General features: G+C 41.1%; 1 protein-coding gene across 7 annotated transcripts in view; it reads right to left on the bottom strand.

Annotated features, from left to right (window-relative positions):
* Positions 1 to 287: 287 nt before the first annotated feature.
* LOC132397015 (very-long-chain 3-oxoacyl-CoA reductase-like) overlaps positions 288 to 17692 on the bottom strand; it is a 40993-nt gene continuing 23588 nt past the window's right edge. For 6 of the 7 annotated variants that reach the window (XM_059975229.1, XM_059975230.1, XM_059975232.1 and 3 more), the window contains 6 exons: positions 17026 to 17070; positions 13143 to 13177; positions 12465 to 12546; positions 8566 to 8631; positions 4991 to 5140; positions 288 to 580 (listed from right to left, as the gene is read on the bottom strand). In XM_059975229.1, the coding sequence (XP_059831212.1) occupies positions 452 to 580; positions 4991 to 5140; positions 8566 to 8631; positions 12465 to 12546; positions 13143 to 13177; positions 17026 to 17070 (507 nt within the window). In that variant the 3' untranslated portion in view covers positions 288 to 451. The remainder of the gene's footprint in view (positions 581 to 4990; positions 5141 to 8565; positions 8632 to 12464; positions 12547 to 13142; positions 13178 to 17025; positions 17071 to 17692) is intronic. The other variant, XM_059975231.1, reaches the window with a different exon arrangement.

Raw genomic sequence — 17692 nt, 5'->3', positions numbered from 1 at the left:
GGAATTTGAAATTACTGAAAGAATCCAGAGTGTGTGAAGTGTCATGGATGTAGGTAGGAAGGGACTAAACTATGGGAGATAAGACAGAGTTGTGGTATGCAGATATGAGATCAGTGGGGCAGGAACAAACTGAAAATATGGGTCTACTGGACAAGTGATTTGTGGATCTTAGGTAGGAGGTAGAACCAGGAGGTGTGGGGTACGGGAATTTTGAGGTTGGTGGCAGTGCATAGGAGATCCCCAGAGCTAATAAGGTCAGTGATTATGTAGAAGACAGTAGCCTAGTGTTCTTTCAATCAGGTCACGGTTTATTTTTTTTAATCATGGTGTCACTTTTTAAACTACATGGATAATGTATCTTCTTGAATTAACACCATATGTCAAAAGAACCAGCCAATAATATAACATCAGACAAATATTAAAGGTATCTCCTCTAACCATTGTATTGCAACTAATTTATTTTGCTCTTCTTCTTCTCCTCCAGCCATTTCTTTCTTGCCTCAGTCAATTTCTTCATACTGTTTAATCCAAACTGGGAGAGTCGGTAACAATCTGGAAACAATCTTTCAATTAACCAATGCTGGAGAAACAGATGGGAGAAAAAGATTTGTCAAAATAATTCAGCACCTAATTCATTTTAACTATTGCATGTACTCTCAATGGCTACTTTATTAGGTACACCTGTACACCTGCTTGTTAATAGAAATAACTAATCAGCCACTCATGTGGCAGCAATTCAGTGCTTAAAAGCACATAGACATAGTCAAGAGGTTCGGCTGTTGTTCAGACCAAACATGAAAATATTGGTCTAAGTGACTTTGACTGTGGAATGATTGGACAGAGTGATTGGGTACCTCAGAAACTGCTGATCTGGAATTTCCATTGTCGAGAGTTTATATAGAATGGTGCAATATAGAATGGAGTGGATGGGCTACAACAGAAGACCATACTGGGCTCCACTCCTGTACCTCATAAAATGCCCCCGAGTGCATTACTCTGACCAGCAGCAAATCTTCTCCGCCAAACAACACAGACTGTTGTTCTTAATGTGCTCTTGCCTGTGGCTTTAGCTTTCTTTAAACTTGCTTATGTTTGTATACTTAACTGTTTTGTGAAGTTTTATTAACATTTGGTCTTATAGTTCTGCAGTTTCTTTGCAAAGTTGAAGTGTGATACAGTCAATGAGAATTCAGAAGGATGAGGAGGTAATTTCACTGAAACCTACAAAATAGTTTCAGGGCTAGATAGAATTTTGAAAGGTCTAGTCACTTTTAAGGAAGACAAATGCAATTTTGGGAGGACTAGAATGTAATGCTCAGGCTTTATAAGGCATTGGTCAGAGTGCACTCGGAGTGCCCTCTTGATCTCTTTATCCAAGAAAGGATGTGCTGGCATTGGAAAAGGCCAGAGAAATTCATGAGAATGATCCCAGGAATGAGAGGGTTAACATGAGCAGTGTTTGATGGCTCTGGGACTGTACTTGGTGAAGTTTAGAAGAATGAGAGGGATCTCATTGAAACCTATAGAATATTAAAGGTGAGCGGAATAGGTTCAAAGAGGATGTAAGGGGTAAGTTTTTTTTAAACTCAAAGGGTGGTTGATGCCTACAATGTGCTTCCTGGTATGGTGGTAGAGGCAAATACATTAGCAGCTTTTAAAAGACATTTCAATATGCATATGAATAATAACATAGAGACATTGAAACATTAAAAAAAAACCACAGCACAATACAGGCCCTTCGTCTCACAATGCTGTGCCAAACATTTATTTACTTTAAAAATTACCTACAGTTACCCATAGCCCTCTATTTTTCTAAGCTCCATATACCTATCCAAGAGTCTGTTAAAATACCCTATCATATCCACCTCCACTGCCATTGCTGCAAGCCCTTTCCACACACTCACCACTCTCTGCGTAATGAACTTACCCCTGACATCTCCCCTGTACCTACTTCCAAGCACCTTAAAACTGTGCCCTCTCGTGCTAGCCACTTCAGCCCTGGGGAAATGCCTCTGACTATCCACATGCCTCTCATCATCTTATACACCTCTATCAGATCACCTCTCATTCTCCGTTGAGTTCACTCAACCTATTCTCATAAGGCATGCTCCCCAATCAAGGCAACATCCTTGTAAATCTCCTCTACACCCTTTCTATAGTTTCCACATCCTTCCTGTAGTGAGGTGACTAGAACTGAGCACAGTACTCCAAGTGGGGTCTGACCAGGGTCATATATAGTTGTAACATTACCTCTGAGCTCTTAAACTCAATCCCAGGGTTGATGAAGGCCAGTATACTGTATACCTTCTTAAACACACAGTCAACCTGCATAGCAGCTTTGAGTTTCCTATGGACTCAGATCCCAAGATCCTTCTGATCCTCTACATTGCCAGGAGTCTTACCATTAATACTATATTATGCCATCAGTTTTGCATCCTATTGATGTCCCATTGTAAACGCTGACAATCCTCACTATCCACAACACCCCCAACCTTTGTGTCATTGGCAAATTTACTAACCCATCCCTCCACTTCCTCATCCAGGCCATTTATAAAAATCATGAAGAGAAGAGGTCCCAGAATAGATCCCTGAAACACACCACTGGTCACCGACCTCCATGCAGAATATGTCCGGACTACAACCACTCTTTGCCTTCTGTGGTCAAGCCAATTCTGGATACAGAATGCAAAGTCCCCTTGGATTCCGTGCCTCCTTACTTTCTCAATAAGTCTTGCATGGGGTACCTTATCAGATGCCTTGCTGAAATCCATATACACTACATCGACTATTCTACCTTCATCAGTGTGTTTAGTCACATCCTCAAAAAATTCAATCAGGCTTGTAAGGCACAACCTGCCTTTGACAAAGCCATGCTGACTATTCCTAATCATATAATGCCTCTCCAAATGTTCATAAATCCTGCATCTCAGGATCTTCCCTATTCCCTCAGCCACTCATTCATCTGTACTATCATCCTATTCCTGCCTTAACTAGCATGTGGTACTGGGAGTAAACCACAGATTACTACCTTGAGGGTCCTGCTCTACAGCTTCTTCCTCAGCTTCCTATACTCATTGTGCACAGTACCATGGTGAATTGTGTCTGTGCATGGATGGCTGGGAGGGAGGAAGGGGGCTTGTTCTATTGTTGTTATTGTTGTTGCTTGTGGTGTTCTGCAGAACATTGTGGGTATGCTGTGTTGGCACTGGAATGTCTGGTAACACATTTCGTGCTAACACAAACAACACATTTCACTGAATGTTCTGTTATATGTGATAAATAAGTGAATGTAAATATGAATCTCAACACAGTGAAGTATAATCACAAACAAGAGAAAATCTGCAAATGCTGGAAATCCAAGCTGCTTCTTCTTCTTCTTCTTCATGTGCCTTGCGTGTTACACGCTTGGGCGACCCTGGTTCTCCACATCAAACGATCCCTTGCAGCATCAATCATATCTCGCACATTTAGATCTGTTAGTTCTCTCACAGTGTCCATATATTTTCTTCTTTGCCTTCCTCTTCCACGTTTCCCAGGGATACAGCCTTGTACTGTAAGGCATTCTATTTCTCCCTTTCTGATGACTTGGCCCAGGAAATTAAGTTTCCTCTCATTTAATGTTCTCATTAAAAATCTTTCTGTATGGGCACGTTGGGAATACTGTCTCATTAGTTACCCTATCTCTATATGGTATTTTCAGCATTCTTCTAAGAAACCACATTTCTGTTGCTTCCAAGTTTCCTTGTTCTGGTGTTACAGTCCATGTTTCGGAAGCATACAGCAAGATTGACCAGATGTAACATTTTAGGATCCTGAGCCTTGTTGTCATAGAAATATGTCTATCGGTTAAAATGGGTATCATTTTTTAGAAGTTGGTTTTGTCAATGGCAATTCTTCTTTTTACTTCTACTTCTAGCATCTTGTGATATAAAGCTACCATAGTAATTAAAGCTAGTCTTTTGTTCAATCCCATGGTTACCGATGTACAATTGGTAGTTGGGCGTATCCTGCTGTTTTGATGTTACCATACATTTCGTATTTTTTACAGTTGATGCTCAGACCAAAATCTGCACTTGTTTGTACTACTTTGTCTAGGAGGATTTATAGGTCTTCTACAGCCTTGCTATTAGGGTGGTATCGTCTGCATATCTTACATTATTAATGTTAACACCTCCAATTTTTATCCCATCTAGGTCTTCTATTTCTCTAAGAATCATTTCACTATACATATTAAATAATTCCAGTGAGGCAACGCATCCCTGTCTCCTCTTGGAATTTTAGTCCAAATACTTATATTATCATCAATTTTTACCGCTGCCGTTTCACTCCAATACAAATTTTGAAGCAGTTGTTGGTCCCTTCCGTCAATGTTTAGTTTAGCAAGAATTTAAAATAATTTTTCATGGTGCACTTTGTCGAATGCTTTAGTGAAATCAATAGAACATAAAAACACATCATTTTTGACATTCAATTGCCCTTTCTCAAGGCATTCGTAGTATGGAACTTGCCTTATTAGTTCCTCTATCCTCAATAAACTCATAATGCAGTTTAGAAGTTAGAAATCCAAGCAACACACGCAAAATGCTGGAGGAACTCAGCAGGCCAGGTGGCATCTATGGAAAAGAGTAAACAGACGATGTTTCAGGCCGAGAAGGGACTCTGCCTGGCCTTCTGAGTTCCTCCAGCTTTGTGTGTGCATTACAGTGAAGTACATGTGACTACAGTTTACGTGACCCAAGTCTAATCCTTTATTCACTGGGTGTTCACCTTTCACATGAAGTGTCCAAACGTAGGCTGAAAAGATGTGTGTTGTGTTCATTCCCCACATAGAGTTTGCACACTCAACTGGGGGTGAAGGGTTGTGAGGGTGGTCACTGAGCACCTTAACAATTATTCCAGTTAATACAGAAGATAGTTCATTTGCCACGTTCAGCTTGACCCCAAGCCATAGTAATGGTGCAGCATTCCACCACACTCTTTGACCACTTACCTGAAGTGCATGGGAAATGCATCCTCTTGTCTGCTCTGTTATTCCAACAGTGTTCAATGCTTCTCGGACGTAGTCATCTGCCCGCTTCACCAGCAGACCAGTATCCACGTTGTTTGTTAAATTGGTGGAAACAAGTAGAGGCATTACACACTGGAAAACAAAATTTATTTCAGTGGTGGTGCATGATTTTTAAATTGCTAATGTATGTTTCTTATATAGTTGAAACTAACAATAGATTAACATTATTTGTCACATGTACATTGAAACTTACAGTAAAATGCATCACTTGTGTCAAATCAAATTGTTGAGTGGTATGCTGCAGTTGTCACCCTGCTTCACAATGTTACTAACCTGAACCTGGAAGTGTTTTAGAATATGGATGGAAAGTGGAGCACCTGGATATTAAGTATATCAGAGAACATATGGTCTAATGTTCTTGGTCACGGGCAAGGAAGAACAAATAACTTCTGGAGAGTAGTCCTTGTTGAATGACAATAGATGAGCCAAGTCCCACAATACAGCCCGTTAATCTGCTTCCCATATGGAGATTTCAAATACTGAAAGACCTAGATAGAGTTCAAGGTTCAAAGCAAAGTACTCAAATCTCACCCTATACAACACTGTGTTTGATTTTCTTGCAGGCATACACAGGAGGTCAGAGAAACAGAATAGAATCAATAAAAGACTGCACCCAACAGGATGGACAAACAACCAGTCTAAAAAAGGAAACAAACTGTGCAAATATAAAAGAAAAATATGATAATAATAATAATAATAATAATAATAATAATAATAATAATAATAATAATAATAATAATAATAATAAAAAATAAAAAAGGAATCAATACTGAGAACATGAGATGAAGAATCCTTCAAAGTGAGCCCATAGGTTGTGGGAACAGTTCAGTGATGGGCAAGTGAAGTCATCCCCTCCGTTCAAGAGCCTGATGATTGAGGGGTAATAACTATTGCTGTACCTGGTGGTATGAGGCCTGAGTCTCCTGTACCTTCTTCCTAATGGTAGCAGGGAGAAGAGAGCATGGCCTGGGTGGTGGGGGCCCCTGATGATGGATGATGTCTTCCTGTGACAATGCTCCGTGTAGATGCACTCAATAGTGGGGAGGGCTATAACCGTGATGTACTGGGCCGTATCCATTATTGTCTGTGCAAGGCCATTGGTGTTCCACACCAGACCATGATGCAGCCAGTCAATATACTCTCCACTGCACATCTACAGATGTTTATCAAAGATTTAAATGACGTGCTGAATCTTCACAAACTTCTAGTAATGCAGAGGTACTGCCGAGCTTACATGTAATGGCACTTAAATTCTGGAGCCAGGACAGAACCTCTGAAATGATAACACTGAGGAATTTCAAGTTGCTGACCCTCTCCACCTCTAATCCCCCAATAAGAAATGGCTCATGGCCCTCCGGTTTCCTCTTTCTGAAGTCAATTATCAACTCCTTGGTCTGGCTGACATTGAGTGATAGGTTATTATCGTGGTACTACGCAGTCAGATTTTCAGCCAGGTGATTCATCACCACCTTTGATTCAGCCGGTGACAGTGATGTCATCAGCAAAGTTAAAAATGGCATTGGAGCTGTGCTTAGTCACTCAGTCATAAATAGAAAGCAAACAGAGCAGGGGCTAAGCACACAGACGTGTGGTACACCTGAGCTCATGGAAATTGTGGAGGAGATGTTTTTGCCAATCCAAACTGACTGGGGTTTTCAAGTGAGGAAATCAAGTTTTCAGTTGCACAAAGTTATTGAGGCCAAGGTCTTGAAGCTTTTTGATTAGTTTTGAGAGGATGATACTATTGAATGCTGAGCTCTAATCAATGACAAGCATCTTTGTTATCCAGGTATTCCAGGGTTGAATGAAGAGCCGATGAAATGAGTGGACATGGAAGGTACGTTTCCAATAGTGGGGGAGTCCAAGACCAGAGGACATGGCTCAGAATTGAAGAACATCCCTTTAGAGCAGAGGTGATGAGGGTTTTCTATAGCTAGAGGGTGGTAAATCTGTGGGACTCATTGCCACATACGGCTGTGAGGGCCAAGTCATTGGGTATATTTAAAGTGGAGGTTGATAGGTTCTTGATATTGTAAGGATGTCAAAAGTAATAGGGAGAATGCAGGAAAATTGGTTTGAGAAGGATTATAAATCAGCATGATGAAATAGTACAACAGATTCGATGGGATGAATGGCCTAATTCTACTCTTATGTCTTATGATCTCATGGTCTTTCCAAAAATCAAAGAGGAACAGCTATAAGAAATCTGAAATAAAAACAGAAGAACTGGAAATACTGAGCTGGTCAACCAGAAACAGTCTGCCCAGCGGTGAAAATTGCTCTAAAGCAGGGGTTCCAAATCTTTTTTATGCCATGAACCCCTATCATTAACCAAGGGCTCCATGGACCCCAGGTTGGAACCCCTGCTTTAAAGTTTCATTGGTAAGATGGCACCAATCAGGGTATGGCATGGGGATTGAAAGCCACAAACTAACCTAACACTTCAATATTACAAAGATGTTGATGGGATTTATGGACCTGAGTTATAGGGTGGGGTTGAATAGGAGTGAGGGGAGATTTGGTAGAGGTGTACAAAAATACAAGGAGTATAAATACGGCAAATATCATGGGAAGTGTGAAAAATTTGTTTTGCTTTATGTCTTGTGAGATCGAATTAGAACGAATTTGGGTTGAGTTCAAAAGCAGGAAACAGCACAATGACTTGGTAAGAGTGATTTATAAGAACATTAATAATAGTTGGAAGTGTATAGTGTGAACAATTCCAGTCCCAGGAATGATCTTCCTTTGTCTAGGCCACTGATAGGAAGTTCAACAACACTCCTTAAACTCTGGGAATCATGGTAATAAACATTCCTGCCCCAGTTTTGCAGCTCTACTGGCTGATGAAAGTCGGGGGGGGGGGGGGTTATGCTTATATACTCTTCCTTCCCTAGCACCTCATCATGAATGTATTGCTGAGTTTCTTCCAAAACTCTGGAATGTAAATCCTATACCTAATAAAGTGGCTAATGTTTGTGGTCTTCTGCTACTGTAGCCCATCCACTTCAAGGTCCATTCAGAGATGTCTTCTGCACGCCAGAATTACTCTTGCCTTCCTGTCAACATGAACCAGTCTGGCCATTTACCTCTGACCTCTTTCATTAACAAGCTGTTTATGCCCACAGATTGGCCACTTATTAGATGATTTTTGTTCTTTGCACCATTCTCTGTAAACTCTAGAGACTTGTGCATGAAAATCCCATGAGATCAGCAATTTCTGAGATACTCAAACTACCCTATCTGGCACCAACAACCATTAAAGATTGTCACTTAGATCACATTTCTTCCCCATTCTGATGTTTTGGTCCAAACAACAACTGAACCTCTTGACCATGTCTGCATGCTTTTATGCACCAAGTTTCTGCCACATGATTGGCTGATTAGATATCTGCATTAACAAACTGGTGTACATTAACAAAGTGGTTCCTGAGTTTAAATAAAAATAATATATGTACTTAAGAAAGAAGGAACAATGTTATTCATTTGTTTTTCCATACCTGTGTGATAATTCCCTGTGATTTGTACTCCACATTCAGTGCTCGGGAGAAGAAGTCAATGAAGACCTGTGAAAGGTAAAGATCCTTAATTGAAGAACACTAACAACATTCAAAAAGTTCAAACTCATTCACTGGTTGATACCCAAGCCCCAGTTTGGAGTCATCAAGTATTAGGAATGAGTCATTGCAGGTATGCGATAGTGAGACGGGTTACAGTTGGTGAGGGCAGGGATGAAAGATCAGTGTGCTGAGGGGTCAGAATATGTGATGTGGGGTGCTGAAGACAAGACCAGTTATTTGCAGCTGGGCGGAGTTTGTTGAGTACATGTGTAAGGAGTTGGGATTTATCATTATTCAACCATCCACATGTATACAGATAAATGAAACAATATTCCACTGGGACATAGGTGGAATAAGCAGAACATGCATCAGATGAAGCACATAAAATAATACTAACACAATAATATGAACAGGTAAGTTTTTTAAAAATTGTAGCTGTACAACCAGCTAAGGGTGAGAGCATTGGGCTTGATATGTTCAAAGTTCAAAGTAAATTTATTATCGAAGTACATATATATCACCTGACACAACTCTGACATTCATTTTCTTGTGGACCCATGATTGCCCGTGTCATGCGGCATCGCACATTAATATTATGATGATACTCAATAAATTGATAATTGGGTAATAACCATAACAGAATCAATGAAAACCACACCAGTGTGCAAAGGGCAACAAATTGTGCAAATGCAAAGAGAAAAAAATAATATTAATAAATAAATAAGCAATAAATATCAAGAACATGAGAAGAAGAGTCCATTGGTTGTGGGAACATTTCAGTGAAGGGGCAAGTGAAATTGAGTGAAGTTATTCCCTTTGGTTCAACAGCCTGATGGTTGAGGAGAAATAACTGTTCCTGAACCTGGTGGTGTGAGTCCTGAGGCTCCTTTAGGTCCTTTCAATGGCAGTAAGAGAAGAAAGTGTGACCTGAGTGATGGGGATGCTTGATCATGGATGCTGCTTTCCTGTGACAGTGTTTTATGTACATGTGCTCAGTGGTGGGGAGGGTTTTGCCCATGATGGACTGGACCACAATTATGTAATATGGTACAGCTTCATCTGCAGACCTTTGGATTGCTTTGTAAATCTCAGTATCGAGCAGATAACAAAGAAATCCATTAGAATGATATTGGTGATGATGGACTGCAGGAATCTGAAGGAGTCGGGGTTTCTGTGCCTTGTACAGAGAACGGCATCCTGAATACTCCTATTTAATATATGAGTATTCAAAAACTGTCCAAAATAAGATGTGCCCTTTTAAGAAATCAGTGAGGCAAAAGAAAGTTCTCTCCAGAAATCAAGTGTTGGAAATCTCTTCCTCAAAGGACAGTGTAAACAAATACAATGGGAAAGCATGTGTGAGAGGATGGCGACAGATTACCATGCCTAGGAAGGAAAGACGAGTTGCAGGTACAGGTAGCTTGGCCACGATCTTCTTGGATGATGGAACAGATGATTGGTGGCATAATGCTTTACACTGCCAGTGATGGATTCAATCCCTGCCTATGTCTGTAAGGAGTTTCTACATTCACCCTGTAACTGTATCGGTTTTCTCCAGGTGCTCCAGTTTCCTCCCTTATCGTAAAGACATACAGGTTAAGGTCTGTAAGCTGTGAGCGTGCTATGTTGGCATTGGAAGGAAGCATGGTAATGCCTCTGCACATCCCCCAGCACACCCTCAGACTGTGTTGGTTGTTGATGCAAACTACTCATTTCACTGTATATTTTGATGAACGTAACAAATAAAGCTAATCTTCCTAAATCTTTCAGACTTGTGCAGCTGAATGTCCTGCTCCTTATTCATGTCTTCATATAATTAGTGGTTTATCTTAATGAAGGCATTTTTCAGGTGTAAGGATGGGGTAGCCATAACTGTTCTTCCCATTCCACAGAAGAAATGAAAGCTCCACAGCTCGTACCACCAGGCTCAAGAACAGTTTTTACCTCCCTGTTATTAAACGACTGAATGGTCTCCTAGTACCATAAGACTAGGATTTAAGACTCTTGATCTCACAGTCTACCTTGTTAAGTCTTATTGTCTGTCTCTAGTGCACTTTTCTCTGTAACTGTAACACATTATTCTATATAGTTTAACCTTGTACTGCCTCAATGATCTATTTATTCACTGTATATATTCAGATACCGGATACAATAGGCCCTTCTAGCCCTTTGAGCCACACCACCCAGCAAACACCAAATTTAACACTAGCCTGATCACGAGACAATTTACAATGACCAATTAACCTACTAACCAGTATGTTTTTGGACTGTAGGAGGAAACCCATGCACTCATGGGAAAATGTACAAAGGCCTTACAAGAAACGGCAGAAAATGAACCCAGGTTACCTGTACTGTAAAGGATTGTGCTGACTACGATGCTACCATGCTACCCAATGTATATGGATGGCATTCAAAACGAAGCCTTTCACTGCACCTCAGTGTATATGGCAGTGGTAAATCAACTTACCGGCTCATGAAGTTATTGGCCAAAGAAGAACTAATAGTTATGCTCTGGAATGCTCTGCCTGAAAGAGTGCGGAACATACAATCATGGTTTTCAGAAGGGAACTGGATGCAGGAGAGAATACTACAAGACTGTTGGAACATGCAAGAGGGATTATTTGAAAGCAATCTTAGGACTGGAAAAGGTGAGCTGAAAGAGCAGGAATCAATCCTCAAACTGTATATTAAGGATCAGTGATGTAGGACTTAGGAACCAAGGATCAGACAGGGCTCTTCATAGTAACAGGGGAACCAGGAAGGAGCTGACGTTTAAATTCTGGAGAGACAGAAGAGGACATAAAACTTTGCTTCGGAATTCAGCAGTGAATTCTTAACAACCTTGACGTTTGTGGTTGCCTCATTATAGGAAGGTGACATGAGCCTATGGGCCAGGTTGTGCACCTGTATTTGATCATTGTTGCTGAACCCTTGTACTTTCTGCTTTCTCTTATAGAGTTTATTTTGACTAGCTCAGGTTTTATGCGTACTGTTCATTTAACTTCTGATTGGTGTTTTTCACAGTGTCCTTGTGTTTTGAGAATGATTTATCTCGCAGTGTCACTTGGCTGAGCCACCAATGTTCTGTTAATGAATTAATTCCTATGAATGAACTGTTTTTGTCTCTACGTGGGAGTCTAGTGTTCCACCACACCAGGGATCAATCATTTGTTAACGCACACTGTGACAGACAGGATGTACCATCAAATGTTTAGAGAAGGTGCAGAGATTTACCAGGATACTGCCTGGGTGAGGGAGCACACCTCATGAGGGCAGATGAGCAGGCTTTCTGGTAGAGCGAAGGAGGATGAGTGGTGACTGGATAGGGATCTACAAGGTAATAAGAGGCATAGATCAAGTAGATAGTCAGTGACTTTTTCCCCAGCTGGAAATACCTAATACCAGGGGCATAATTTTTAGGCAACTGGAGGAATGTACAAGTGGGGGATGTCAGAGGTAGTTTTTTATGTGCGCAGAGAGTGCTGGGTGTGTGGATCACCCTGCCAGGGGTGCTGGTAGAGGCAGGTACATTAGGGACTTTGAAGAGACTCTTAGATTGTCACAAGGGCAATGGAAATATGGAGGGTAATATGGGAGGGAAGGGATAGATTGATCATACAATAGGTTCAAAGCTGCCTGTAGTGTGTTGCAGTGTTCAATGCTTTATGTTCTTTCATACTATAACAAGGGTTCCCATCTTTTTTATGCCATGAGCCAATACCATTAAGCAAGCAGTCTGTGAACCCCAGGTTGGGAACACCTGCACTGTGATGTTGTGTCAAAGCTTCAGAGGTGAGAGCACTACTTATACAGTCAGCTAGCCTATGATAAGTGCTTACCTTAGTCGCTGAATACATGGCAAGCATTGGGTGTGGAAAAGTTCCAGCTTCTGAAGACATGTTGATAATGACACCTTTCTTCCTGGCAAGTTTCAAAACAAAACACCAAACATCAGAACAGGGAGAATTACTGTGATCATTTTACTTCCAAGGCAGAGATCACCAAGAAAGTAAAGATTTGGGGAAAAACAGCTCAAGGTAAAATATGATTTAGGACACAGATGTGAGTTTAACATGTAATGGTGATATTTTTGATGTGTGCTGTTCTGCTATAACTAGTCAAAACATATACAGTGAAATGAGTCATCTTTCATCAAATCAAATCGAGGAGGTGCTGTAGCTGTGGTAAGTATCACCACACTTCCTGCGCCGATGTAACACGCCCACAATTTACTAATCCTAATCCCTACATGTTTGGAATGTGGTAGGAAACCAGAGCACTTAGAAGAAACCCACATAATCGTGGGGAGAGTGTACAAACTCCTTCCAGACAGTGGCAGGAACCGAACCCTGATCATACATCCAGCGCTGTAAAGCAATTTCGCTAAGCGCTATGTAATAATAAGACGTCAAATAAAATCTCTTTTACCATCTCAACCTCTGCCACTCCTGCTCTCTCCAAAGTTACACTTGATTATAATTAACTCAAACCTCCCAAATTACAAGCTGCGACAGTACCTGTCAACCATTTGCGGCAGGACAACAGCAGTCATCTATCAAAGAGGAAAGAGGGACGTGTTAGGCACAATACATTTACTAAAGGGAAAATATTTCTGGACCATATGGGGTCGATTGTGAGAACGTGATGGTCATGAATGTGGCTGTTTGAACATGCAGTTAATTGATTAAACCTCTTAAGTGTGGAGAGCTCTCTCTTTTCACGCGTGCTTTTGAGTGCAAATGTTTCTACATCTCAGCAGGTCTGGTTCATAACTACCACACTGCAGGTTTCCCAGTGTGTACCAGTGCTCAGGCTGCCCAGTGTGTACAATTACTCTGGCTGCCCAGTGTGTACCAGTGTTCAGGCTGCCCAGAGTGTACAGTTACTCTGGCTGCCCAGAGTGTACAATTACTCTGGCTGCCCAGAGTGTACAATCACTCAGGCTGCCCAGAGTGTACAATCACTCAGGCTGCCCAGAGTGTACAATTACTCAGGCTGCCCAGAGTGTACAATCACTCAGGCTGCCCAGAGTGTACAATTACTCAGGCTGCCCAGAGTGTACAATTACTCAGGCTGCCCAGAGAGTACAATTACTCAGGCTGCCCTGTGTGTATAGATGTCTCATTGCCTGTTTCATAGCTCCCACACTGTAGGTTGCCCAGTGTATAACAATACTAACATGACACAGTAAAATGTTTAATCATCTGCTTCCTTGTCATTCTTGTCGCACAGAAACATAACTCATATCACCTACTTCACAGATTCATTTGATGAACTTTCCAGACTGAAACAATTGAAAGGATTTCCAACCTCATCTGGCAACACAGCAAGTGAATTCATACAAACGAATGTAAATACAACGCTAGTTTTCATTTGCAGAAATGTGATGCTGATGCTTTATAAAGCATTTGTCAGACCACTGACTAACGTGAGCAGCTTTGCCCCATATCGAAGAAAAAGATGTGCTGACATCGGACAGGGTTCAGTGTTAGTTCGCGAGAATTATCCCAGGAATGGAAGGGTTAATATATGAGGAGCCTTCGGGCCTGTACTCACTAGAGTTTAGACGAATGAGTGGGATTCTCACTGAAAACTTCTGAATATGGAACAGCCTATATACAGTCCTTATAAAAATTATGCACCCTTCTTGGAAGTCTTCATGTTTTATTGTTTTACAATGTTGAATTACTGTGGTCTAAATTTATTACATTTATTAAATACCAATTAATTAATTGATTGCAGAATTACTCACCCTCTTCAAGTCAGTATTTAGTCGATGCACCTTTGGCATCAATTACAGCTTTGATTCTGCGTGGTTAGGTCTCTATCAGCTTTCTACATCTGGACACTGCAATTTTTCCCCATTCTTCTTGACAAAACTGCTCAAATTCTGTCAGATTGCATGGGGATTGTGAATAAACAGACCTTTTCAAGTCCAGCCACAGGTTCTCAATTGAATTGAGGTCTGGACTCTGACTTGGCCACTCCAAGGCATTAACGTTGTTGTTTTTAAGCCTTTCCTGTGTAGCTTTGGCTTTATGCTTAGGGTCATTGTCTTGCTGGAAAACAAATTGTCTCCAAGTCACAGTTCTCTTGCATCAGGATGTCCCTTTATTTTGTTGCATTCAATTTACTTTCTATCTTCATAAGCCTTCCAGGGCCTGCTGCAGTGAAGCATCCCCACAGCGTGATGCAGCCACCACCATGTTTCATGGTATGGATGGTATGTTTTTGATCATCTCCAGTGTTTAGCTTATGGCAAACACAGCATTTAGTCTGATGGGCAAAAAGCTCAATTTTGGTTTCAGTAGACTATAGAACCTCCTTTCAGCTGACTTATGACTAAACTGAGCTGAGATTTTATGTGAGTTTTTTTCCAACAGTGGCTTTCTCTTTGCCACTCTCCCATAAAGCTGTGACCGGTGAAGCACCCGGGCAACAGCTGTTGCAAGTGCAGTCTCTCCCATCTCAGCCGAGGCTTGTAACTCCTCCAGAGTGGTCATAGGTCTCTTGGTGGCCTCCCTCACAGGTCCCCTTCTTGCACAGTCACTCAGTTTTTGAGGACAGCCTGCTCCAGGCAGATTTACAGCTGTGCCATATTCTTTCCATTTCTTCATGATTGACTTAACTGTGATATTCAGTGACTTGGAAACTTTCTTGTATCCATTGCCTGACTTTAACTTTTTTACAGAACTGCTTGGAGTATTCTTTTGTCTTCATGGTGTAGCTTTTGCCAGTATACTGACTCATCAGTAGTTGGACCTTCCAGATACAGGGGTATTTTACTTCAGTTGAAACATCTTGACTGCTCATAGGTCTCCAAAATCAGATCTCTATTTGAATAATTATGTAATTTGTAAAACCAATTGACTGCACCAGTGATGATTTGGTATGTTGTATTAAAGGGAGAGAATACTTCTGCAGTCGATTATGTTGTATTTTATATTTGTAATTAATTTAGATCACTTTGTAGAAATCTGTTTTCACTTGGACACAAAAGAGTCCTTTTCTGTTAATCAGTAGCAAAAAAAGCCAAAGTAAATCCACTGAGATTCAATGCTGTAAAACAATAAAACATGAAAACTTATTGGGGGGGGGGAGTTAGTGAATACTTTTTACAGGCACTGTAGAATGGATGTGTAGAGAATGTTTCTTTCAGTGACAAAGTTTAGCACCATTGCCTCAGAATAGAAGGACATCTCTTTAGAACAGAGGCAAGGAGGAATTTCTTTAGCCAGAGTATGGTGACTCTATGGAATTCATTGCCACATTTAGCTACATCTTGGGTATTTCTGAGGTGGAGCCTGATGGGTTCTCAATTACAGTCGGACCTCCTTATTCGTGAATTCCGCATCCGCAAATTCAACCAACCGTGAATCACGAAAACCCGGAAGTGCTCTTCCAGCACTTTTTGTTCCAACATGGACTGACTTCTTGTCATTATTCCCTAAACAACGCAGTATAACAACTATTTTACATAGCATTTACATTGTATTAGCTGTTATAAGTAATCTAGAGATGATTTAAAGTATACGGGAGGATATGCGTGGGTTATTGTGGATTGGGATCGAAAAAATCGGAAGTAAGTAAGTCGGAACAGGTACATCCGGTATTATTTAGCGTCACTTAGTCAAACGTTTGCATTCGTATATAGTATATATCTTACCTTTGTATGCATATTAAACACTTAAGACCGTATGTTTCAGCGCCAGACTCAGGAAGTTCCCGAGTTCACTCTAGTGACAGATCGCTATCGAGCCGTGCCAGGTTGATGTGGAGGATCAAAAACCCAAAACCCCAAAACCCAATAATTATACCATTGCGTTACTTAGTAATAATCGTAGCTGTCATCGGGGCAGGGCCTTTGACATGCTCCTTTAAAATTGTTCCGATCATTGACCGACTGTAGCCTTATGTTTTTCCAATGACTGATGGCATTTCACCTCTTTCCGTTTGCTTTATTATTTCCACCTTATTTTCGATCGCAATCATGATTATTTTCGTGAACAGAAACACTGTGGATTCAGAGCTACGACGGGTCCTAATGCCCACCACTCTGAACATGTTAAATAAAGTTCGGGGTTCTGCTGGATCCTAAAAACCACCACACTGATTCAGGTTAAATAAGGGACTTGAGCATCCGTGATTTTTGGTATCCGCAGAGGTTCTCTGAACCAATCCCCTGCAGATAAGAAGGGCCAACTGTAGTAAGGGCACTGACAGTTACAGGGAGAAGGCAGGAGAATGGGGTTGAGAGGAATAATAAATCAGCCATGATGGAAAGACACAGCAGACTCGATTGGCCAGGTAAACTATATCTGCTCCTATGACTTATGGTCTAAGTACTTCGTAAAACCCTCTTTAATCAAATACATTGTTCTTCAGTATGGGGATACTCACCATTGACACAGAAAGGGCATTGCAGAAGACAATATCAGTAACTGCCTGAAATATTAAAAAATTCATTTTAGAAAATAGAACATCGAGCATTACAGCACAGTACAGGCCCTTCAGTCCATGATGTTGTGCCGACCTTTTAACCTACACCAAGATCAATCTAATCCTTCCCTCACACAGAGCTCTCCAATTTTCTTTCAAGCATGTGCCTGAGTAGAGTTTAATTCAAGATTCATTTTCTAATTTTTCCTCTCTCCACTCCGCCTTAAAGTCACCGACTCCTATTGGGGTGTTGTTAAATAAGGGTACTCTTCCCAGAGTACTTATTTTTCAGATTTCTCTTGAGACTAAGGTGTGAGCATTGGCAGTTCAATTCATGATCTTTCCATGTATTACATCCATCAGTATTTTCATAAGACACTGATCTGGGGTGGGAAACCTGGTCAATATCTAAAGACTAGCCCAGCCAAGTGAACGCAGACAGGATTTACCAGTGGCCACCCATTTTAGAATGGCATTTCAATTCCACCCCATTTCCATTCTGATGTCTGTTCATGGTCCTCCACTACTGCCACAATGAGGTCCTTTCCCTCCCCTCCACACCGTCTTCTTACTCTGGCTTCTGCCCCTTCCTTTCCAGTCTTGATGAAGAACTCAGCCTGAAATGTTG

The sequence above is a fragment of the Hypanus sabinus genome, chromosome 7 (genome assembly GCF_030144855.1).
Source record: "Hypanus sabinus isolate sHypSab1 chromosome 7, sHypSab1.hap1, whole genome shotgun sequence".
Taxonomy (NCBI): Eukaryota; Metazoa; Chordata; class Chondrichthyes; order Myliobatiformes; family Dasyatidae; genus Hypanus; species Hypanus sabinus.
Note: the sequence above shows the minus strand (reverse complement) of the source record. Positions and strands in the feature narration are given on the sequence as shown.